Source organism: Rhipicephalus microplus, chromosome X (genome assembly GCF_043290135.1).
Source record: "Rhipicephalus microplus isolate Deutch F79 chromosome X, USDA_Rmic, whole genome shotgun sequence".
Lineage (NCBI taxonomy): Eukaryota > Metazoa > Arthropoda > Arachnida > Ixodida > Ixodidae > Rhipicephalus > Rhipicephalus microplus.
The window spans coordinates 416,631,133-416,655,706 of record NC_134710.1 but is presented as its reverse complement, the minus strand read 5'-3'; the positions used below and the strand labels follow the sequence as shown (position 1 = coordinate 416,655,706).

At 45.1% G+C, this 24,574-nt stretch overlaps 1 protein-coding gene across 1 annotated transcript; it reads left to right on the top strand.

Annotated features, from left to right (window-relative positions):
- LOC119185773 (uncharacterized) lies at positions 1 to 24,574 on the top strand. Its single transcript, XM_075876878.1, has 3 exons — positions 1 to 429; positions 15,353 to 15,409; positions 24,433 to 24,574. The coding sequence occupies exons 1-3, from the start codon at positions 215 to 217 to the stop codon at positions 24,572 to 24,574; spliced, it is 414 nt and encodes a 137-aa protein (XP_075732993.1). The 5' UTR covers positions 1 to 214.

Below are 24,574 nucleotides of genomic sequence, written 5' to 3'. Positions count from 1 at the left end.
GGCTGCGAAAAACTGTTCTAAAAAATTAGGCAGGATTATTTTTCGGTGCTTTTGAGTGGTTTCGGTTCTATACCTGGAATCTCAACTATGGGGTCATCGTCTCCTTCTACGGTGACGACGGAAATGCCGTTGCCTCGCACCCGTGACTGTTTCCAGATGGCAGAAAAGGAGGGCTACGTCACCTACTGGACGCATCCGCAGCACAAGCGGGAACATGGCGTGGGTGCCTTCGGTCAACCTTCGTTCGTTCCTGCACAGAATGTCCTCGAATGCACAACCGATCGGTGCAGCATCGCACCAGCACTCGGCTACTTATCCTTCATCAGTGTCCGACATGATCCAAGCCTCCTCGTCTCCCATGATGCAGCACGTAATTCCAGCCGATCCCATTCCAAGGACAGACCTGCTGACCAAGACCGCGTCATTCAGGTTAGTGCACTTATACATAGCCGCAGCATTTCCGACACATAGCAGAGTGGGTGTATTTTACAGTGTACTTTATTAAGAACCGTATTAATGATTGTCTTTGCCTATTCGCCTCTACTCTACGTGGCTTTCGGGTCAGGATAGATTTGTTAAAAAGATATAACTAAAGAGAACTTGAATCTCTTTCGTTTAAGAACAGTGCAACTGAGAATAACCAGGCTGATATGTGCTAACAAAGTTTTCTAAGACAAAAAACATTATTTGGCTCATTGCCCCACCATTCCGATATTCTGCTTACGGCGCTCGTTTTTGTACCTGACGGTAACGGGTTAGATCACTGCCGTGCGGTCGCGTTTCGGTGGAGGCAAAAGGCTAGAGGACCTTCCCGTTGCGCGATAACTGCTCGGTAAATAAAACTGATGGTCTCAACTTCTAGAGTCCACCACTATGGCGAGCCACGTAATTAAAACTGGTTTAGTACGAAGAAACCTATAAATCATTCAAATGAATAACTCGGCGTCACCTTGGCCACCATTGAATATCTCGACTTTGGTTGAATAATCGCATAGGGTGCTTGTCACCGTTTGCTAATTTTGCCATATTCTTGCCTAGATCTAGATATTGGTCGCAGACTTCCATTGTGTTCAGTTGGGTTAACTAATGTCTCAGATTGTTGACGCCAAAAATTCTGCAGCGCAGAGTTGGGAACATCATGTCACTTGTGTTTGCTTACTATGTCGATTATATGCGTTTAGAGGGTACGCTTGATTTATTTGTGGGGTTTAACGTCCCAAAACCATCATATGATTATGAGAGACGCCGTAGTGGAGGGCTTTGGAAATTTCGACCGGGTGGGGTTCTTTACGTTCACCTGAATGAGCACACGGGGCTACGACATTTCCGCCTCCATCGGAAATGCAGCCCCTGCAGCCGGGATTTGAGCCCGTGACCTGTGGGTCAGCAGCCGAGTAGATTAGCCATTAGACCACCGAGGCGGGGCTAGGGGGTATGATTGCTCGATGTGTTTTGTATGCTAGCGTTCTCCAAATTTGTAATATTTTGCATAATATTGTCTAGTATTATATGGTGTTTGTTATTTTCACTCATTCTTGCCTTGCTTGAGGTAATACTTTCTGTTCGAAACTATTAGGCAGCGAGCAGTAAAACACTGCAATATATATTCAGTATGGCATGCTGCATTGGTGCTACCATAGATTAGCATTGTTACTACCTGGAGCATTCCACCAAATGAACGCTACTGATAGAAAAACCAGTTTCTTGCACTTGAATGCATTTCTGCTTGACAAAAAAGATGCGCGTTTGCGAGGAGTCAACATAAATTAGGTGACTCAAGCTCTATTCTTCAGACAACCCAGTATATTCAGCGCGTTTGCTAAGATAGGGTCCCGCGAATAGCTCGTTTTGTGTGGTGGCATTGATGGTACTCGTAACACGTGCCTCAAATTAAAGCCATTCACTCGAAGCTTCTACTTGGTATTATTCGAGTTGCAGGAGCCCAGAGTCACAAACGTGTTCTTTTGCCAATCAAATTCTCTAAAGCGCTCATATTTCATATTCTTAAAGTCGTTTTTAGGGGCGAAGCTTTTTAGGGCATGGGCTGTGCGTCCCCTGTAGCCTGTATGTAGCCACCTCTAGTTTAGTTCTTGCAGTGTTCACTAGATGGCGGTACCGTCCCCTGTATGTAGCCACCTCTAGTTTAGTTCTTGTAGTGTTCACTAGATGGCGGTACCGTCTCCTGTATGTAGCCACCTCTCGTTTAGTTCTTGTAGTGTTTACTAGATGGTGGTACTTGTAGCTGATGATGAAAAGATGCAAGATGTTATAAACTAGAAAGCGGTACTTGTAGTTGATGAAAGACGCGAGATCTTATAAAATAGGAATGATGTCACATATGGCGCGTGTCATTGGTTGAAGGCAATCGTTCGATTTAGTGCGGCGACGTACGCTAGGGAGAGCGATGTAATATTTTAAAATAAAAATTGATAGTTCGAGACCAGGAGATATTGAGGGCAGGTATCACATCGAACCATTGCTTGTCTTATAATGAGGGCGCCAAAGCTATCAGGATCACAGAAAAGGATTAATTCATGCTCTTCTAGAAAAGTGCATCGGGTGATTGATATGTGGGGTTTAACGTCCCAAAACCCCCATATGATTATTAGAGACGCCGTAGTAGAGGGCTCCGGGAATGGCGACCACCTGGGGTTCCTTAACGTGTACCCAAATCTGAGCACACGGGAGTAGAACATTTCCGCCTCCATCGGAAATGCCGCCGCTGCCGCCGGGATTCGAACCCTAGACCTGCGGGTCAGCAGCCGAGTACCTTAGCCACTCGACCACCGCGGCGAAGCAAAAGTGTATAAGGAGTTCACACTGTTGCGGCCTCTTTCCGCGCAAATAAAACACACGCACTCTCTTTTGAGCCACGTAAACGAACATCGGAAAACTGACAAATATGAATTGTTAAAAAGGACGTCTTGTATTTGATAGCTGTGTTCGAGGACAAACTTACTTATTAAACAAACTCTCAGCTTAACTATTAAGATAGCCCCTCCACGTTAGTCTAGTGGCTAAGGTTTTTTGCTGCTGATCCGCAGGTCGTGGGCTCGAATCCCGGGAGTGTCAGCTGCATTGTGAATGGAAGTGAAAATGCAGCTGTCCCTTGTGCTCAGATTTGAGTGCACGTTAAAGAACCGCACGTGGTCAAAATTTGCAGAGCCCTGCACTACAGCGTCTCTTATAATCAAATGGTAACTTTGGGACGTTAATCCCCACATATCTATTACCCGTTAAAATGCGCGATGAATATCAGTTTGATTTCATAGAAAGATTGATTGTGATTGCTCCTAGTGGTGCATATATCCACAACTGGTTTTCCTACGTGGTGTCTTCACCCCTTTATAGAAGGCCATATATCGACCTTGACATACAGCACCGTCGTAATGAGAGCTACTTCAAGACAATTTAGGAGAAGAATAGTGCTTTCTTTTTTATTTTCTTTGAGAACTCTATTTTTATAATACTGCTACCCTCCGTTAATCCGCTCCTATGAATTGCAAACGCTTTTAGTCTTTGTACCGAGGCAAAAACATCCTGTATGGACGAGAAACGACAGTAAAAAAGAAATATACAGACGCATGCACAGACTGACAATGAACTAGCTTGAAATCTGTTATTCTGGCACTTTGCAACCGCAGTTCTGAATTTGTTAGTGGTGGGATATGCCAAGTGCTGCCTCCCTGACAGGACAAGCTTGGCTGGAAAGACAGCCTTTTTGCTACCAAGGCACCGTCAGTACATTCTAACCGGAGCCAAAGATTGATTGAAGCACCACTCGATTGCTGGGCCACATATGCGTTAGCAGCGGAGAAAAGCTCGGTAGAAGTTACTGCCACTCCATAAGGTGATTATTTGGCACAAGATATCGCAAAGTAACTAGGACTCTGTATAATATAATGTGTGACAACCGCATTGGCTCGTTAAATACAGCGGCTGACAAGACGGAGATAACGGGGTCTTATAGATGAAGAGGTGTAGTAGTAAAATTAACATGACAGAAACGACCGTGGTCGGCTTATCAGTACGTTTTTGGTGGCTACTTCGAGTTACAGCTGGCATGCAACTGTCAAAATAATGAAAGAAATCAATGAGATTGCGTGCGGCATGCATTAGCCGAAGCCATCCATTGCGGCACAGAAAAATTATTGCCATCATTTTCCCAGCCCGTATATCGTTCCCACATTGACAATACAAAAAGTTTATCTTGTTTCGCTTCCATTCGTTAGATTACGTATGATGTTGAGAATTTCCATTTTTACTCATGCGAAAATCAATAAACAAGCATTAAACTATATTTTATGATTTCGCTGCTGCAGTGTGATTATATTTTTGCGTATTGCCCGGCTCTCATGTTATTACTTGACTCTTAATTAGCCTCCTCCGCGTCAAGTGACACTAGGTGCTTACTGAATCAAACACACGTCTATTTCCGGCTGGCTAAAACCTCATGAATAAGTCTTGTGGCAATTACAGACAAGCTGCGAAATCTTCTTGTTCCTTATTATTGCAAAATTGAGAATGCCTTTGCAACCATGAACTAATCTTTGTTGTTTTATTCATTAGTACTTTCAGAGGAACGCTTCCACCTTATAACTCTTTTTTAGCCCCAATGCAAAATGAAAAATTATTTATTTTTGAGCACGACTTATATATTTTCTCTTTCTCTAGTGTTTATAAAAAACACTTGAACATAGGTAGGGTCTTTAGTCATTGCGTCGACAATTAGTCTTGTGGGAACGTGAAAAAAGACTGAGCAGAAGGCTGACTACCGCAACACCCATGAAACAAGCATTTCTCAAAGCTTGAAGCATACAGCTTCTCAGGAACTTCTCTGATCTGCTGATTGTGTTTAGTGAACTATGGCCTCCTCTTATCAGGTGTTCCAGTTAAGTATTTATGTTTAGAAAACATATAGGTATTGAAGTGAAGTATTTAGTTGGATGAGCAAGCCTGTACGAATATGACCATACACAACGGTTGAATAAAGTGCATTGTCACGCATAACACAGCATGTTTGGAAACGGCAGAAAACTTATTTTTACTGTTCCTCGATTCAGCGAGTTCTTTCGTCATTGCTTCATTTGTGAGTTTCCGGTGCATGAGCAGCCATGCAGGCACTGCGAGATCAGGGAATCATCGAAGCCTATATAAACCTACTGGTAGTTTTCTACAGTGGAAATAACCCCAACATAGCCTTACTTATATAAAGTGGAGTCCGATGTGTGCAAAAATGTGATGCCATGGCAGGTTCTTACCGATATGAACAGGTGACGTGGCCTTAGTCACATCCTGTCTAATTTATATCTTTTAGAAAGCAATTACCTTTAAAATCAGTGCAACATAGAATATCCGTGCTTACATGTGCTATCAGTGTTTGTGAGATAAATTATTACTTGCCTCATTATGCGACCGCAAAGCCAGAAAAAACGCCGCCCGAATCTTCCCACGGGACGAGTTCGAATGAGTGATTAATTGATTGATTGATTGATTAATTGATTTGGTAAGTGCGGTTTAACGTCTCAAAACCACCATTAAATTATTTATTTATTCAGAATACTGTCTATCCCGTGATGGGATTATACAGGAGTGGTGTCACATTGTACATTGTAAAAACAAGCAATACACAGACTAAAATATATGTTGCAAGCTTTTGAAATTTCAAGCAAATATCTCAAACATAGTGCAAAATTTGCCGTAGTGATAGGCAAAGAGTCTTCATGAGTATAAACATCAGATGAATTGCTGGGGCACGCAAAAACATACAAAACGTAATTGTACAGACAGAGTTATAACTTGCGACATCATCGATTCAGGAAATCACGGCTAAATAAAATTCAGCACACATTCACTCGCTCGATTAACAAATTTATGAAATGTCAGCAGTGTCAACATAGTGGGGTGCAGGATATTTCAAGCGCGTATGGCTCGCGGAAAAAGAAACAGTGGCCAAAAACATCGTTCTTGAAGGGATACTTGTGAAGTGTGAGATTATACTTATTTCGTCTTTGGTGCTTACTGTTAACCTTAACATAATTAGCCGGATTTATTTTCAAAGGGTTGTGTAGCACGAGATACAAAAATCTCAGGCTATCAAGCTTGGCACGGCTTGCCAGGGTGGGCAGATCCGCTCTTATCGAAAGAGCAGTAGATGAGTCAGTACGCCTATAACAGTTATCTATAGATAAAACGGACTGCTTTACGTTGTATTTTTTCAAACGCGGCTACATGTTTGTTTGTGAAGGGGAACCAGGCCACACTCGCATATTCGAGGATTGGGCAGATAGGCATGGTATACGCTATAAGTTTTGTTTCGATTTATGAGAGACGCCTTAGTGGAGGGCTCCGGAAATTTCGATAACCTGGGGTTCTTTAACGCTCATCGAAATCTGAGCACATGGGCCTACAGCATTTAAGCCTCCATCGGAAATGCAACCACCACAGCTGGGATTCGATTCTGCGACCTACGGGTCAGCAGCCGAGTACCTTAGCCACTAGACCACTGCGGCGGGACCCGAGCTCGAGTAAATGCGTCACAAGTGTCGGGGTATCTTGTGAATGTTGCGGAATCGGGCATGGCTTAGGAATGATGAACTTGTATTTTGTCTATATTAGTCTTACTTATTGAATGAAGGAGAAGCGTTGCCTTCAGCGAGTAGTGGGACGCTGATGTGCGATTGAAGATCGCCATAGACAGAGTGGCGAGTAAACGAGTGTGCAGCTCGAGCAGCCTATTTTTACTAGCACACGCTGCCTGCGTCGGCCTTTCGGGGCTAGAAAAGAGGAGGGGGGGAACAGTTGGCGGAAGACGGAAGCATGCAGCCGATACACGAGGTGCGAGCATTCGAAGCGGGGGTGTTGACATCGCCGCCAACACACGACGCGTGACATCGTGCCATTGAGAAATGCTCGGAATTTAAAATTGTGTCGGATAAAAGGGACAAACAGTAAGTCATCGCTGAGGTCATGTAGGTTGTCATTTGGAAAATAAAGGTTCACATCTCCGCGTTTTTAGGGGACCATTTACATACGTTTGACTCTTGTGCACTGGAAGCGGAATAATAGAGGAACTGGAGGCGATGCCTACACAGGAAACTGCAGTGAGACTTACTTCTTGCTAGTGCGTGAGAGCCGAATATTCATCTCGTTCACCCGCAGTGAAAGTGATGATGATTATGAAGGTGTTATGATGATGATGAAATACACTTACTTAAGGAAGTGATGTAAAGGGGAGGGTCCGTAAAGGCCCTCCCCATACAAACATTGAGTGGGTTCCCCCTTACGGGAGCTTATTTGCGTCAGCCACGACTCGGGATCGCTCAACCAAGGCCCGTTGGGTCATCAGGTAAGGGCAGCGCGAGCAGGGCGGCCTCCCAGGCCTTCCGGAAAGAATCGGGTAGAAGGGTGAGGTTTAGGGTTCTTTGGCACGCTCATACCATGTGGAAAATATCACAGGAATTCTACTCACAGTGTGCGCACCTCCATGTAGAAGCGAGGTTAAAGTGCTTTGGACACGTATTCAGCAGTGTGTGTAGGCCAGATTTCATGAGTCGATATTGTAGTTGTCTTTTACTTTGTTACTACTTTTGGGCCTTGAGACGTGTCTATAGCGTACAATAATTTGAAGAAATGTTGAGGTATAGCCAAGATTTGTTTGTGAATATGCTCTTTAGGATTTCTGGGCATATTAGAATTTTAGTGATAAGACGAAGATGGATTTGCTCCACCGTATATGTGAATACCTTAAACAGTTTCATATGAATGTGACTTTGAATTCGAAATGTGATGCGATTTTCTGGATGGTGTAGGCGTGATTGGTTTTGAGGTCCGTATCAGTGCGCGGTGGTGGATGGTGCCTGAAGAGTTAGTGCGTGGGCTGCGGAATTGACCGCCTCATTACCACCAACGTCTGTTTCAGCCATATAGACGTCAGACTCTGCCCAGATGGTGCTGCGAAATACGCCGTCATCAGCGCCCTCACCGACCTGCCGGCCATAAATGGGTAGTGCAAAGCCAGCCATCCGCAAATGAACGTGCATAGGCCCTTCTCTTTCGTTGGCCTTGAGGCGCGGTTTCGTGATCAAGGACCTCGAAAGTTTCTTACTTCAATCCAACCTCGCTTCAAAAAATTAGGAAGCTCATCAAACAAACTGTGGGTACAATGCGAAAGTTGCTTTAGGTAATTCGGCGTACTGCGACATGCACTTGCAAGCGAACATCGCATGACATCGAGCTACAGGCAAGTCACCTGTCTGCTGCTGCATGGTGCGCACCGCGGTCAGAGGCTCTGTTAAGCTTCATTATCAAAGTTGCTACGGTTCCCTTTGATACCAAAGCTACTCAAAACAATATCAGGGAGACCTACATTTTCACGTTTTGTCAAAAGAATGGCTGTAGACAACGCTGGTGATTCACTTACACAACACAACAGCCCATGTCCAGTGTTCTCGCCGTTGTGCTTCGCGAACGCTGCCGAAAACAGTAAATAAAGTTCTTAACGTCCGTAACAATTCACAACGCAACTGTAGCGTCGGCTCGGGTCTTTTATTCGTAGAGCATGAATCTGTTTGCGTCTGCTCTTGTCTTCGCCGTCGTTCTGGCGAGTGAACCAGCAAGCACTTCACCATGGTTTGGTGACGCACCTGACTAGCGGAGAAAAGCTGGTAGCTCTTTTTCTAAGAGTCCAATGCTCAAATACACCTAATATTTAGCTAAATTTCGGTAGTTTACGCTGTAGTTGCACCTGGTGGTTCAGCAAACTGTGCAACGGAGTCAGGGTTTGCAACACTAAAAACTTTGTCGACAGGTGGCGCTGCGTGTCCGCAAAATCCTTCTGTAGTACTGCCATGGGGAACCCAACCAGTCTCACCCATTATGTACCACTCAGTCGGGGCGCTGGTCAAGCACCACCTCAATGAGGTATCTGCTTGCCACGCAGATACCTCTTTGAGGCCCAGACACCATGCCCACCCCCGTCACCACCCCCGGATACCTGGAGCCAACGTGGGTTTCCTCAACCTCCATGGGGCAAAGAAGACCATAAATGGAAAGAACTGTACAAAACTATAACAGCCAAGAACATTAGCCTATTTGCAGTTACAGAAACTCATCTCCGGGACCTGGAAGAGCCGCCTACACATCTCGATTGGCAATGGGCTGGCAATAACCGATCCGTAGGAGAACGAAAAGCTGGTGGTATGGATGTGCTATGGCAAAGCAGTATGACATGGAGACGGCTACCAGAGAACTGCCAAGAACACATGTGGATGGCCGGTGAAATCATGAACATCCACGTTCTTGTCGGGTTTGCCTACGTAGGTGTGACTCGAAGACTGAATGACGCCAATTGTCAAATATTACATTGCATCAAAGACGATGTGGCACGCTCGGGAACGGGGAGAGAGGTGCTCCTGATGGGGGACTTCCATGGCCAAAACAGCCTCTCGACGGACACCAGGATTCAAACTGGTCTCTCATGCTACAATTGGCCGAAGATTTATCCCTCGAGGTTTCCAACTTGCGCAGTGACTGTGATGGTGCGTTTACAAGGTGCGTGAGGAACAACAAGTCTACCATCGACTACGTCCTGATGTCACGCAAACTATCCGTGCATACGTCCCGGGTACACGCCGACGAGGCTGGCGACCACAGTTTTGAGAGCGACCGTAATTGCATAAAAATATTGTTCTCAACGTCCGCATTTTGACAACGCAGCTATGCTACGCCAGCCACTAGCGCCCAAACGTACCTACCGGCAACTGCGTACGAGGCTGTTGCACAACAATTTGAAAAAAGCACAGTCTATTTTTGTCTGGCCACGTACGGCGAATATATCTCGGACCACCGTCGGATCATGCAAAAGCATGGAGTCCTCCCAAAGAGGGGGAAAGGGCGACAACACAGGACCTGGAGGAACAATGAAGTGAAGAGGGCTCTCAAAGCACGAGGGACCATCAACAGAGCTCACCGGCGAGCTGTCAAATCTCTCGGTCCCACAGAAGCACAACAGAGCTGGGTCAATTACATTAACTGCAAAAAGGAGATGCAACAGATTGCTCAGCGAAACATCACGGCGAAAAATCAGTGCATTCTGCAGTCACTGATGACCGCCGGAAGAAACTGCATGGGGGAATTCCGGTCATACATGGCATCGCTCGACCGCGAAGCGCCCGTGTGTGAACTTCGGGACGAGAACACGAAAAAAAGGTGGAAAATATTGCGCGACATCTCACCGCCCACATTCGAGGGATATATGACAGCACTCAACCTCACGACTCGCTCACTTCTCCCACAGCATGTGGGACTGCCAATCCCAAAGACAGCCTATGTAAAGTGACATGACTGGCTATTTATCGCACTATTTCCAAAATTAGCTCAAAAACAGAAAGGCTTGGATGGCATTGCGGCAGGACTCGTGGAGTGCCTTGGCAAACGAGCCCGAGAACACCTGGCGACGCTCTACACAGGCATCATTCAAAAAGACCCGATACAAGCTGACTGGCTACAAAGTCGTGTGTGTCTGGTGCCGAAACTAGGAGGAAATGCCAGCTTCCTCGTCGACGACAGACCCATCACAGTAACAAGCGTAATGTACAGGGTATTTGCCTAGGCGCTGAAACGCTGGATGAACGGATGGGTAGAGGCGAATGAGCTTGTCTCTGAGCTTCAAGATGGCTTAAGGGAACGACGACGCCTGGAGGACAACCTGTTTGTCCTCGCACAGTCCATTGAGATCGCAAGAAAAAAAGTCCCGTGGTCTGGTGGCCTGCTTTTTGGATGTGGCGAAAGTGTACGATAGCGTTCCACGCGATCTACTGCTCAGCCGCATGCAAAATATCGACATGCTGCCAACGTGAATCGACCTACTTCAGCGTCTCTACAGCAACAACATGGTAATTGTGGCTTTTCGCCAGACCAGTAAGGAGCCAGTGTCTGTTCGCTGAGGTCTGAAACAAGGTGTCCGCTCTCCCCGCTACTGTACATGCTTTACACTGCGGTGCTAGAGCGGGAACTCATTGGTTCGGGCCTTGCCTTTGCACTACTGTTCCAATATGGCGGGTCGCCACTGGTCTGGACACTACCGGGACTGGTCTTCGTGGATGACCTGGTGCTTTTACCGGAAAACACCGATCAGCCGCAGAACCTCATAGACATATCCGCCCACCACCTGGCGTCACTAAAACTGATGTTTAATGCGAAAAAATTGGTGGTGCTACGTTTTTCCGGGCCAGCGGGCGAACGCGAACTGGTGCTACTGAATGGCCAGCCGATCCCTCGCAGCACCGAGTACCGATACCTCGGGGTGACACTTTGTGATAGAGAGTGCTACGATGCCCGCGAGGCCAAGATGAGGCAGTCGTCACAACGAGCGATCAGTATCCTACGGAAGTGCTACCTTTGGGGTTTCATCATCATCATCATCATCATCATCATCATCATCATCATCATCATCATCATCACCAGCCTGACTACGTCCACTGCAGGACAGAAACCTCTCCCATGTCCCGCCAGTTAACCAGGTTCTGTGCTTGCAGCTGCCAATTTATAAACGCAAACTTTTTAATCTCCTCTGCCCACCTAACCTTCTGTCTCCCTCTAACCCGCTTCTCTTCTCTGGGATTCTGAATAGTTACCCTTAACGACCAGCGGTTATCCTGTCTACGTGCTACATTCCCGGCCCATGTCCATTTCCTCTTCTTCATTTCAACTATGATATCCTTAACCCCCGTTTGTCCCCAAAGCCACTCTGCTCTCTTCTTCTCTCTTAAAGTTACACCTAGCATTTTTCTTTCCATTGCTCGCTGCTTCGTCCTCAATTTAAGCTGAACCCTCTTTGTAAGTCTCCAGGTTTCTGCTCCGTAGCTAAGTACCAGCAAGATACAGCTGTTATATACCTTCCTTTTGAGAGATAGTAGCAATCTACCTGTCATAGTTTAAGAGTGCTTGCCGAATGTGCTCCACCCCATTCTTATTCTTCTAGTTACTTGAATCTCGTGGTTCGGCTCCGCGGTTATTACCTGCCCTAAGTAGACATACTCTTTTACAACTTGAAGTGCACTATTACCTATCTCGTAGCGCTGCTATTTTCCGAGGTTGTTGTACATTACTCTCGTTTTCTGCAGAATCATTTTAAGATTCACCTTTCTGCTCTCCTTGTTTAACTCGGTAATCATGAGTTGCAATTCGTCCCCTGAGTTACTCAGCAATGCAATGTCATCGGCGAAGCGCAGGTTACTAAGGTACTCTCCATTAACTCTTATCCCCAACTGTTCCCATTCTAGGCTTCTGAAAACCTCCTGTAAGCACGCGGTGAAAAGCATTGGGTAGATTGTGTCCCCCTGCCTTACACCCTTCTTGATCGGTATTCTGTTGCTTTCTCTATGAAGCACTATAGCAGCAGTTGATACCCCTGTAGATTTCTTCCAGGATGTTTATACATACTTCATTGACGCCCTGATTCCGTGGTGTCTGCATGACGGCTGATATTTCTACTGAATCAAACGTCTTCTTGTAATCTATGAAGGCTATGTATAGTGGTTGGTTATATTCTGAGCATTTCTCTATTACCTGATTTATAGTATGAATGTGGTCGATTGTTGAGTAGCCTGTTCGAAATTCTGCTTGTTCCTTTAGTTGATTGATTTCTAGTGTTTTCTTTACTCTGTTAGCAATTACCTTTGTAAATAGCTTGTATACTACAGAGAGCAAGCTGATCGGCCTGTAATTCTTCAAGTCCTGGTCATCTCCTTTCTTATGTATTAAGATGATGTTAGCGTTTTTCCAAGGCTCTGGTACTCTTCCCGTCAGGAGACGCATCGTAAACAGGGTGGCTAGTTTTTCCAACACAATCTGCCCTCCATCTTTCAGTAGATCTGATGTTACCTGATTCTCACCAGCATCTTTGCCTCTTTGCATGCTCTACAAAGCTTTTCTGACTTCTCCTATCATTACTGGTGTGGTGTCATCTGGGTTACTGCTAGTTCTTATAGTATCAAAGTAGTGGTTGTTCCGGCTACTGTACAGATCTCTGTAAAACTCCTCCGCTATTTCAACTATCCTATCCATATTGGTCGTTATTTTGCCTTCTTAGTTCTTTCTGCATACATCCGATTTTTGCCTATCCCAAGTTTCCTCTTCATAGCTTTCACGCTTCCTCCGTTTTTCAGAGCGTGTTCAATTCTCTCCATGTTATACCTTCTTACACCGGACACCTTACGCCTATTAATCAACCTTAAATGCTCTGCCAGTTCTATTTTGTCTGTTGTAAATGAGACTTTCATCATTTGACGCTTCTTAATGAGATTCTTCGTTTCCTGGGAAAGCTTGCCAGTGTCGTGTCTAACTACCCTGCCTCCAACTTTCGCTGCACACTCCGTAATGATACTCGTCAGATTATCATTCATTCTATCTATGCTAAGGTTGGTTTCCTCACTAAGAGCCCAGTACCTGTTCTGATGCGAGACTCTGATTTCCTCTACTTTCCTTCTCAGTGGGGTATCAACCAGCATGTAATTGTACACGAGTTATGGAAGGCGGTACGTGTGCCTTGCCTGACTTTCGCAAGCGCGGCCCTGTGCCTATCGACGAGCACCCGCGAAAGGCTTGAGCGTGCGCAGAAAGAGGTGGGCCACATGGCCCTCGGCTGTCATGGAAGGGTGGCCACGGAGGCAGTCCAGGAAGACATCAGCTGGTCATCATTCGATGCCAGGGAGGCGTGCAGCAAAATAGCATTTGAGGCCCTCCTCTGGTGCCTGAGTTACTCGTTATGGGCCAGGCGCATTGTTCAGCACCTCTCCCTCAAGGGTATTCGGACCCAGTGGACGAATAGAGTTCACCGGCTGCGTGGGAAATTCGGCTTCTTCGGTGAAACAGACAGTGGCTCAACCGAAGACCTCACACCACGTTCGGTGCGCACTCAAGTCCGAGAGGTAAAAAGCGCCCAATAGCGATCAGAAGTGCTGCGTAAGTCTACCCTGGAGATGTATGGCAAATACAAGGCTGAACTAGGCAGGGAAAAACTCTATGAAAACAGCGTAGGTAGTTCTCTGCTGTTTGAGGCACGTGCTGGAGCGACGTACGCTGACGTACCGTCGTCGTTTCGATCAGGACCCACAGGTTGAAGCTGCTATCTGTCGCTGCTGTTCCGAAACGAACGAGACGGCTGAGCACCTGATTCTGGATTGCGCCCGTCTTTCTCCACGGCCAGCAGAGGGCACCACTCTGCCTTAAGCGCTTGGATTTCCAGCAGAAGATCATGACGCCAACGACGCCACTGTCGTCGCGACAACAAAGGCTCGTCTACGAATGTGGTGGAAGGCTACGTTGCGATAGGGACTGACAGGACAGACAAGGGCACTTATATAGTGCAAAAAGAATTATGTGAAAAGTGTGTGGCCCGCTGTCTTTTTCGAGACTTTCTATCTCTCGCCTTCTTCTTTCTTCTTTTTTTTCTTTTCTTACCAGCTAGGTCACACTATCTGTAACCACCCGATTAAAAAAGAACAGCCAATTATCATCATCATCATCATCATCGTCGTCGTCGTCGTCATCATCATCAGCACTTCAAAATCGGACGTCTATAAAACTGAGCAGTACACAAACACAAAAAATGCATGGCATGCTTAGTTGGTTTATAAAGTGAAAACTTCACGATTTGTATTTCTGTGTTACTTCCCGTCTCCCTCGGTTTTGCGCTTTAACTTTCAATGCAAAGCGCAATTCTCGCGCTTTCGAATAACATCGTGTATGACATCAGAAATATTTCAGCTAATAAATCTCAGACGTGCACCAGTACAGACAGATATTGCCCTTGCGTTTCAATACCAGCTTTCTTTCAGATGCTATGCTGCTTTGTTACCAACCTAAGGAAGCAAGAGATTTTCGTATATGGAACTATACTTGGGTCATTGAGGAATCAATAGGCTCTCTATGATCCATTTTTTTCTAACAAGACACAATGCCCCTGGTGGGCGTCACATTTGATTTTCTACACGCGAATCGCAGTTTTTATGCAGGAAGAATGGGTATAAATGCCAATAATTAAACCAGCACAATTGTCAGTTATTGTAAACGGAAGCACGTCGTCTCATCCAATTCTTAAGAAAAGTGACAATACCAATCAAATCAAGAGATAGCCACTCATAAAAGCTAGGTGATTCTCATAAAATATTGAAGGATTCTCTGTTACTATGTGACTTATTTTTATTGCTCCTGTACTCCTAATTGAAAAAAGTGAAACCGCTTCTGAATTGTGGAAATGGTTGCCTATTTCTTGCTGAAAAAGCACAGCTATCGAAGTGCTGCTTATACTCAGCTTCCTAACAATTCACTTTATTCGTGTCACTTTCAGGGGCCCGGACGTCGTCGGGAGATGTGGCCATACCACCCGCTGCCCGCCGGGGGAAGGGTATTTCTCTTCTTCCTTTTTTATTCTTCTTGGCAACGAAGGTATTCACTTGAGCAACGTGAAGAACACGGTTCATCAAATTGAGGTAGATAGCGCTTAATAGAGGATATTGATTTCATCGATGACAAATTTACCTCTAGCAAAAAACTGAGTTACGCAATTCACTACAACCATATTTGTGCGTTTTGCCTTATTAATTTGTTCTCTATTTTATACTGACTTTACCTATGTAATAATTGAGCGAGACCCCTTCAAAATGGGAACATTGTTACTGCAAATTTTTGAGTGCAGACAAATGTTCACACGTGTGATGCAAGTAGTCATAACCTAATAAAATTTGTTGTTATGTTGTTTGATTTTTATCATCCTGCAACTACATTTGACCCAAATTCCAAAAGCCTAAAACACTCACAAATACACACACTTTCCCATTCAGGAAACACACAGCTATACACAACCTCCTTTTTGCATTGAGCTTCAATATTCGATACAAGAGTGAAGAGCTGCAGCACCAGAGTGCTTGGTGTGCACGCCTGCTGCCTTCGAGAGTTCGAACTTACATACTTCAGGGGGAACGAAATCGTTTGTTCGAAATAGGCGAACAACGCGCGAATATGTTGATGGGTAGAGCGATGTTCAGTTGCCATTAAAATAGTGAGACATGATCGCTGGCCTTGCAGGAACGCTGATACGTTTGCTGAGTGGTGGCGCTAACGCATTTGCACGCTGTGTTCAGTAGTAAACGTCTTAAACGCCGCTCATTCATTTATTACTCCACGCGTGTTTTTGAAGCGGCTTTTTGCAGCACTGCTTTCTTGCTTTACGCACTGTTTTCCTGTCATGACCGCGCAAGGTGAGCTTGGGGCAATCTTTGGTGTTCGATAATTTCTGACCATTCTACATAGCATTTTTGATAAGGCTGTGTTTTTCGTTTTTATCAGAATAATTAGCCCGCATGCATGTCGACATCAAGTTGGGAGGCTTCAAGTACTTGAAAATTTTGGTTGGAAACGTAGTGCGCATGTTTTCGAATAAGAAGACCCGTTGAAGTGATTGCATGGCACAGTACTAAAGATCGGGTATTTTTGTAGCAGCAAAAGTCAAGTTTTTGTGAACAGCTGCTGCTGTGTTTTCATCTCTACGTTTCAAGTGGCCAACATAAAAGGGATGCATGGAACCTTACTTTGCACATTTCCTTCGCCGTTGGTAGTTGTGTACGTTACTGGATTTGGTTTTACCGGTTTATATTCTCAGTCCTTAGAGTTACGGGAAGACCACGTGAGCTGCAAGGAAGGCCAAGTTGAGATTTGATATTCAGGAAGTGTAAAACTCATGAGTTCAAATAATGCGTGGCACAACTCCTACTTAGAGGTAGAGCATCAGCTTCGCATTCAAGAGGTCGGTGGTTCGAATCAAGCGCTAGATATTTTCAAGCACTTAAAAAGCAAAATCCTGGAGGTGAAGGGATTGCAAGAAAAAAAAACAGCAGGTGTGCCGACTCAATCTCGACAACGGCCGGTAATACACTCCCACACCATAGAAAGACTGGCCACCCTACTTCGCACATAAATACACCAATAATACGTGGCCCTCAGTCTCCAGAACTCCAAAGCACCTCCCCAAAGTGGCAGCCAGACCTGCGACGTAGTGGAGAGCGCAAAGAATTTCTGGGTCCAGAGTAGCCACAATTGTAATCCAAAAAAAGGCCATGGCTAACGCCTTACGTTATCTAGTAGGGCGAGTCTAGCTGCGCTTTTGGGAGAAATAGAGGGTGTACAAAGGGATATACTAGAGCTTAACGGAGGTAGAAGGGCACATGAGGCTTCTACACTGCTGTAGAAGGGACACGACCTATGCAATCGCGGCTTAGATTGGAGAACAGGTTTCGTGGTTCTTTATCTACAAAAATATTGCGATCAACACGGTTGAATGCTAAAGTATTAGTGGGAAGCTGGCAAATAGCGTAATTAACTTTAACAATAGGTAAGCATTTGGTTGAACACTTCCATGTAGACGTAGAGTCGTCAATGAGTGATGTGAAAAGACAGAGCAAACTGTACCGAAAGGAAAGTTTATTGCCAAGCTAGGTAAGATGCACGCTGGATACAATGAAGTGTGGAAAATTGGCATCGGCTTTCAAAATGGCACAAAAATAAACTAATAAATCACAAAAATATGCACTTTCTACCGAAAAGAGGCTAACCTTAAGACGCGGATGATTAGATATTGCGAAAATGAGTTAAAAGATCTTGATTACGTTGGCAGACGCTGACATCGTGAACGATGTAGAAGTAGTGGGGAAGATTCGATGCGGTAACCATAGATTGTGAAGGTTTCGAATTAACGTAAATTTAATAAAAAGAAGACAAAACTGACACGCAAGAAGGCAATTCATATGACCCATCTGAGAGGAAAAGTACTGGAAATATTTTCACTTTACAATATATTCGCAGCTAGATACGAGGAAAGCAACATATAGATCATTACCACATTCAGCGATTATCTGCAAAGTGTAATCAAAGAGTGTGTGATGGAAGTCGAGGTACACTCACTATACAAAAAACTGGCAAGCTATAGTATAAGACGAGAAAGCTCCTAAAGAAAGAGCAGGTGATGGACAGACAAAGTAGAGCTGGTGGAGTTTTCGCTTAGCAAGGCATAGCATGGAGAGATTAGATCATCCTTTAAAAAGCGGAAGGAGCCTAAAAGATGCAAAGGAAAAAATCTGCATAGGCAAAGAGTAGATGTACGGGTACATTATGCGACAAAGAACGCAAAGTCTCTACGGATAAAGATAGGATAGTTGAGATTGCTGTGGATTTTTACGGAGATCTGTACAGCAGCTGAGGCAAATAATGTAAGAAGCAGTAAGAGACAATGTAGGAAGACAATGTAAGAAGTAAGAGACCATAGGAATCTGACACCACACAGGTAAAGACAGGGAAATAAAGAAATTAGTACAGGGAATGTGAGCAGGCAGTGCCGCTGGAGGGGAAAAGGTATCATCAAAGCTATGGATCGATTGAGTTAGAAGAACGGGTGATGCTGTATACCAAGTTTTTCTTGACAAGAAGCGTATCAGGATATTGAAGAATACCTACATCTTAATCCATAAAAAAGAAAATTTCAAGAATTTCTAAAATTCCAGGCTGATCAGCTCCTGGTTCGTTGTCTACCTGCTTTTTACAAAAAATAGCTAATATGTCAAGACTAAACTTTACTTCAATACACCAAAAGGCGAGAAAAGTTTTCTTGAGGTTACTTAACAATATACCATATTCATACATTCAATAAGGTGATAGACGAATGCACGGAATATCACCAACTCTCTACATCGTCTTAAGACATCAGCAGTCATGCAGACACTGTGAGATCAAGGCATCAACGAGGCCTATATAACCAACATAGCCTTTCATAGCCTTTCATAGCCAACATAGCCTTTCATAAATCAAGTGACCAAAAGGAATGAAGGAAGGTTTCGGGAAGAGAGACACGATCATTCTTATGCTAATAACCTCATAGTTAGGACGTTTTAGTGCCCTAGATTAGCAACAGTTAAGAATACGAGGTAATAAAGAGCATCTTCGAAACCTGCGGTTGGCAGATAATATTGCACTGACGAGTAACCCACAGACGAAATGAAGCTCCTGATATAAGAACTGCAGGAATAACACAACAGGAAGTCAGAAATTTGACATGCATAGAGCTAATGCGTGGAAAAGTAAAATAATTGCTGAAACATTTAGGTTGGTGCAGTGTTGAATAGGGAATTTTTTCCGGGCATATGGCAGAGTGCTTGTACCTATCTGTCATAGATCTGCTGCTTCTGATTGTTCTACTGCTTTTTCTTCAGAACTCAACTGCACTTTTCCGTTTTAAAATTTAGTAATCTAATTTTTGATATAAACCTAAGAGAAGCAGAACGTCCACTGATTAGTAATACAACCAATAATGACACACTACGACGAGATGCTAGGTAAGAGTATCGTGAAGTTATACATGTGCAGTGTCACGGATCCAAGGGATTTTTTGAGGGAAAGGGGGCGGTCGCTTGAAGTAACGCTGGAGGTGAGGAGCTGGTTCCTGCGTTTCTCATTTTTAGTTGCAAGATAACCTCACCATAGCGTAAATACTGTTAATGTGTGCTCACAGCAGTCCCACTGAAATGTTCTAATTGGTGATAGGAGGTGGATTTAAAGCGCTGAAGACGTGGTTAGCTGAGGTGAAAAAGGCCTCGAATGGGCCGATTGTCTCTATCCCCCCCCCCTCTATATTCTCCATGGTGGCACACTCTCCACAGTTCCCGTTACCGGTCATGGGAGTTTGAGCCAACAAATCAGTGTGGAATTCTGGTCCCAGGGAAGCCACATTTTGACGAACTACTGGCACTCTGCTTAATGATTGGCGGTGATAGATGCGTAATCAAGATGAAATATTTGCATTCTGGTTACAATGCTCGGCTGTCGACATTGAGGTATTTGGCAAGATACAGGCCACAGCGGTCACATTTTAATGGATGCGACATTCTAAAGAAGCCTGGACTGAGGGATGCCTTTGCTCGTCAGGTAGTCGTTGATGGTGTGCCTAAAACACGGTGCAAGAATACTTTCAGTGAGCGAACTCTTCACTATCTACTGCCCGATAATGTTCTGCTTGCAAGGTGGCCTAGAGATGGCGCTACAAACTTTGCCCAGCTTCCTCCTTCGTTTCAGTGTAGGAAAGCCCTGTGACTTAGGATAGCAGCCGCAACGCAATCATTTATCGTCGGTAGTGGCTATAAATCTTTCTAGCCACTATTCACAGCTTCAAGGTAGCGTGGCGGCGGGAAGCTTTGTTGAGATGATTGAAGTGTTGGACTTGCTTCAAACAGCAGATGTTGCTGCTTGTTTTCCGGCCTTTGTGGTCATTTTTGAAGGTTGTGAATGACTTCAATTATACCGTAAACTTTTGAGTTTTTCAAGTTGAAGAAAAAGTAGAAAAAAATTCTTGCTGATATCACTGCTAGCCTTGACGCTCACAGCCTCTATACACCGGAAGGAGACGTGAGCCTCCCGTTTAAATTAGAGTCACAAAAACCCATGAGTGGTTGAGAGGGTTAAATATAGCAGGAAAGTAACAAAGGCGCCGGAAAGTACGCAGCACCTATTTTGCGTACGAGTACAGCAGGTTCAAGGTTTGCAGTTTTCGCGCTCAGTTCTTCTGCTCGATGTGGTCGCTGTGGGAACCAACGTTACTTGCCTAGTAACGTTGGTGGAAACGGTACCAGAAATAAAATAGGAATGCGTTCCGCCTCTAGAATAGAATGAAAGGGCTGGTTTCAAAACGTTCATCACGTCATTACACATCATAGGCGTCTGCAAAGTGCTTCCAAAACCTTCACGTCTGCAGCAACTTGTGTTCGATCTCACTTGCTGATGGCGCTTTTTTTTCATTTATTCCATGCACCATGGGACCTTTTGTACTTCTTTAACACCTAAACATTGACTACTAGCGCTATAGTCCTCTCTTAAACGAAAAAAATTGCTCTGGTTTAGTTCGATAGTTGCCGACATTATTCTCTTGACATTCTGTTGCTGTTTTCTTTATTCAAGAAAGCACCACAAATCATATTGCTGGCATTATGACAAGCCTCAGCCGGTGCTTGTGGTTCGATATTGAAAAACTATTTTTTGTCTGCTTATTATACTTAGGCTTCTAGGTGAGCTGAACAAATAGGTTCCGCGCAAAATGCAATGCAAGCATAACTGTAAAAGCACGCCCTTAAAAATATTTCTGACATTACTGAGAAATTCGTACTGAGGCTTCTATAATAATACTTTTACAACATGACGCCAGGCGTAACGCGCAATTACGCACAGACAACAATGGGGAGTTTTAGAATACTAGGGAGTTTTAGAATAGCGTTTGCAAGCGCTGTGGGCGTTGCGGACGTAGCGGGTGCCATACGTGTTTTAGAATAGCGTTTGCCCTGCTGCGAACCACAACGCACAGTCGCAGCGACACCGTAGCCTCGAAACCAGCGTTTGCGGGCCACATGCGGGCCGCCATCACCACACGCAATTTTGGATTTTCTGCGTTCTTTCCGCGAACGCGAACGCCGACTCGCGTTACGACGCATGCGCAGTGGCAGCGACCGCATTGCAAGGGCTCGCGGTGCGCTGTTCGAAAACTCCCTAATGTGAACAGCGTACGTGTGAGCCTTACTTACATTTTTGCGGATATTAACTTATGCAATGTGCTACTCGGCATTTATCTACTTATAATATGTTAGCGCGCTCTTACTTTCTCGAAAAGATAAATCGAAGGGCCACCGAAGCGCGAAGAATCGCACTCTTCGCCAAAAGTGTTCTTTCCGCTACAGTCTCTTTCGGGGATCAACTCAACGATCACCAAGTTGGATCTACAGTTTCGCCACCCACAGATAGTGAAAGTTTCGAATGGTAGCCACAACACCCTCGCCACACCGTAAACCTCCTCTCTTATCACCCCCTCTTTTGCGGTGCTGCTGTATACGTGTCACGTGGTCTATATCTTGCGATAACCCGGTTTTCTCATACTCGGAAACCATCGCCCACGTACCAGTTCTGCTTTGTGGAATTTGCCAGCAGCTCGCCATGGCCATCAGTCCGGCGAGCTATCCATCGGCATGCCCCAAGGAGAACACATTCGGTCCCTCTCCGCCAAGCACTCGCTTCGCGGGGTTCGCACACCCAAATTATTCTTGCATCGTGGTCTCAAAAGGAAAACGTGCTTTTCGTATGTTAGAGCCTTTATCTTTCTTTCAGTGTTCAGTTGTACTAAATAGTGTCAACATTTTCGATAATAAGGGTTTATAAACAGCTTTCGTTAAGTTATGCAAAATGTAGGCAATATGATCCTGACTGCTGCTTGCTTGTCATGTTGGGTATTGGCCTGTGAGATGGGTATTGACTCACAGTTTTGTAGCGTTGGCTATTTCTGCATATGTTGTACGCTTTTGAGTAAGGTCCTAAAGGTAAATAATAGTTGGCTAGCACTGGCTAATGCTAGTTGGCGACTATCGGGCAATGTTCCTTATTAGTTTGTTCCACATCATGGTATGTACTACTTGTGCTCAGCTCAAAAGGCGATACGTTAGTTTATTGTTTCTGCTACCAGAAGGCTAGCGCCAAGCGAATGGTCTCTATTCGATGAAAGTAAGGGGCACGCGCGAACGTGGCTGTCGAAGTTGTGTAGAACCGCATCCATCCATCAAGCGTCCCGGTGTATTTCGCGTGCGTTTTAAACTATCATTCTGCCAACTACTCCTTTTGCACGATGTCGTCGATGCTCCTGTAGCATGGGGCAGAACTTGCAGCTATTCAGCATAGAGAGCTGCTTGTTGCCTCTTGTGCAGGACATCAGTTCCATGAGTGCATGGGATCTATGGTGCTATGCAGGATGAGCAGAGCTTCTCGGGCAAACGAGTTGGCTCCGTGCTCGCTCTGCGGCGGCCATGGCACAAAGACAGTACGAAGCGCGTGATAGCAGCTTTCATTCACTCTACTTTGGCGTTGGGAAAGCATATGAGGCGTTGGCGGCTTTTTAGAAGAAACACCACGTGCGAACCCGTATGAGCCGCCACTGAGTCAACATTTTTTTGCCAACATGCGTGTGTTGGTGAGCGTTTATCCTCTTTTGGACAGGTTCCTTCTATCCACCTGATGCACGGAAATTTCCCCAATGGATGGCAGTAAGGGTGTAGACGCACCACTGTTGTACTGCTCATTTCGCTTGTACTAATTACTGCAGATAAATATAAGGACCAGTCGTCAACAGGCGATCTTGCATCAAACCGGCAACGCGGCTCTAAGTGGATCCGTCATGAGCGCGATGGAATTGAATGCCCCATTAGTCCACAAAAGAACGAATCGCACACCCTTTTAACACCCTTTTGCCTTTCAGTGATTACATTTTTTGGCTTTAAGCCAAGTGTACGAGAAGAACCAGCATCCAGCATTTCTCGTTTTATGTAAATGAAGTAGCTGTCCACATATAATGGGCTTTCGAGGCTTTTTGGTTACCCAGGGGGTTAAACTGTAACTCGTACTATTCCGTAACACATCATTTACGTTGGAGCAGAGACGTAAGTTTTATAAAAACATAATACTTGATACAGGACGATGATGTGTCAATATCATACGTAAAGTATCAGCCGTTAGCGTATTCAAGTGGTGTATAAAAGGCTTGCATATAGTTTGTTGAATATTAGAAATATAAATGTTACCACTAGTATGCTGCTGGTAAAGTAGAGCTTACACTGTCACCACGATTAACGGTAAGCTGACAGAAGTAACCTAACCTGAGTCATAGGATTAGATTTTTACGTTTGTTATGTTGTCAAGAAATTGCATAGACTGCACTGTAATCACAGTTCTTCCATGACATTACGTCTGCATGTGATCTTTCTCCTAAGCTGCGTTAACAATGGCTAGCTTTGATCCTGGGAGGTCTCCTGTTTCTAACTTTGTATTGCCATTCATGTGGTATTTTCATGACGCTGTAACATTCAAATGAATAACCTCTGTTATAACCGTTGTTGGGAAATTATGAACTGTTAATGGCCTCTAAATCAACAAATACAAGCCCCTGTTATGAGTCGCATATGACGGTGCCTTTACACTAATTCATACGTTTAATTGATCGTGGGGCTTTGGTTGTATTGTTTGCAAGGTTACACTCAAAGGGAGGAGGCTCTGTGTATAGGGTGCTGCCAGCTGGTTAATGCAAGGGAACTGTCGGTCAGTCGTGTCTCATATTCAAGAGCCTTCGTACTCAGGTGGGACGTACGTACTTGGCCAAACTTCGTGGTGGAGCTTATAATTAGATGACAACTGTCTCCTGCAGCAGCTAAAATGGCTCAATGATCGTGAGGTTGCTGGGGCGTTACGTTGAACTTTTGCTCTTTAACCGCAGCCTGCACCGTTGTGTCGGTGTCCGTCTGGGCGACACGGTAGCAGCCAGCAGCGTCGACTGCCCCACTTTTCCCGTGTATTTGTGAGCAGGAGGAACGAGACAGTTGCGGAATTCGGTGACCCTCTGGCGGAGCAGTGCGTCCCGGTGGGCGACAGCCGTTCGTGCAGCTGTGTCGCCGACAACAGCGGCGTCGTCCAGCAGAACAACCGGCGTTCGCAGCAGAAAGGCTGA

Bases quoted from the DNA above. Each gene is read 5' to 3' on its own strand.
- LOC119185773 (XM_075876878.1), top strand. From the start codon at position 215: ATGGCGTGGGTGCCTTCGGTCAACCTTCGTTCGTTCCTGCACAGAATG. The intron at 430-15,352 runs GTTAGTGCACTT...TGTCACTTTCAG, and splicing joins ACCAAGACCGCGTCATTCAG to GGGCCCGGACGTCGTCGGGA. The intron at 15,410-24,432 runs GTATTTCTCTTC...ATTTGTGAGCAG, and splicing joins CGCTGCCCGCCGGGGGAAGG to GAGGAACGAGACAGTTGCGG.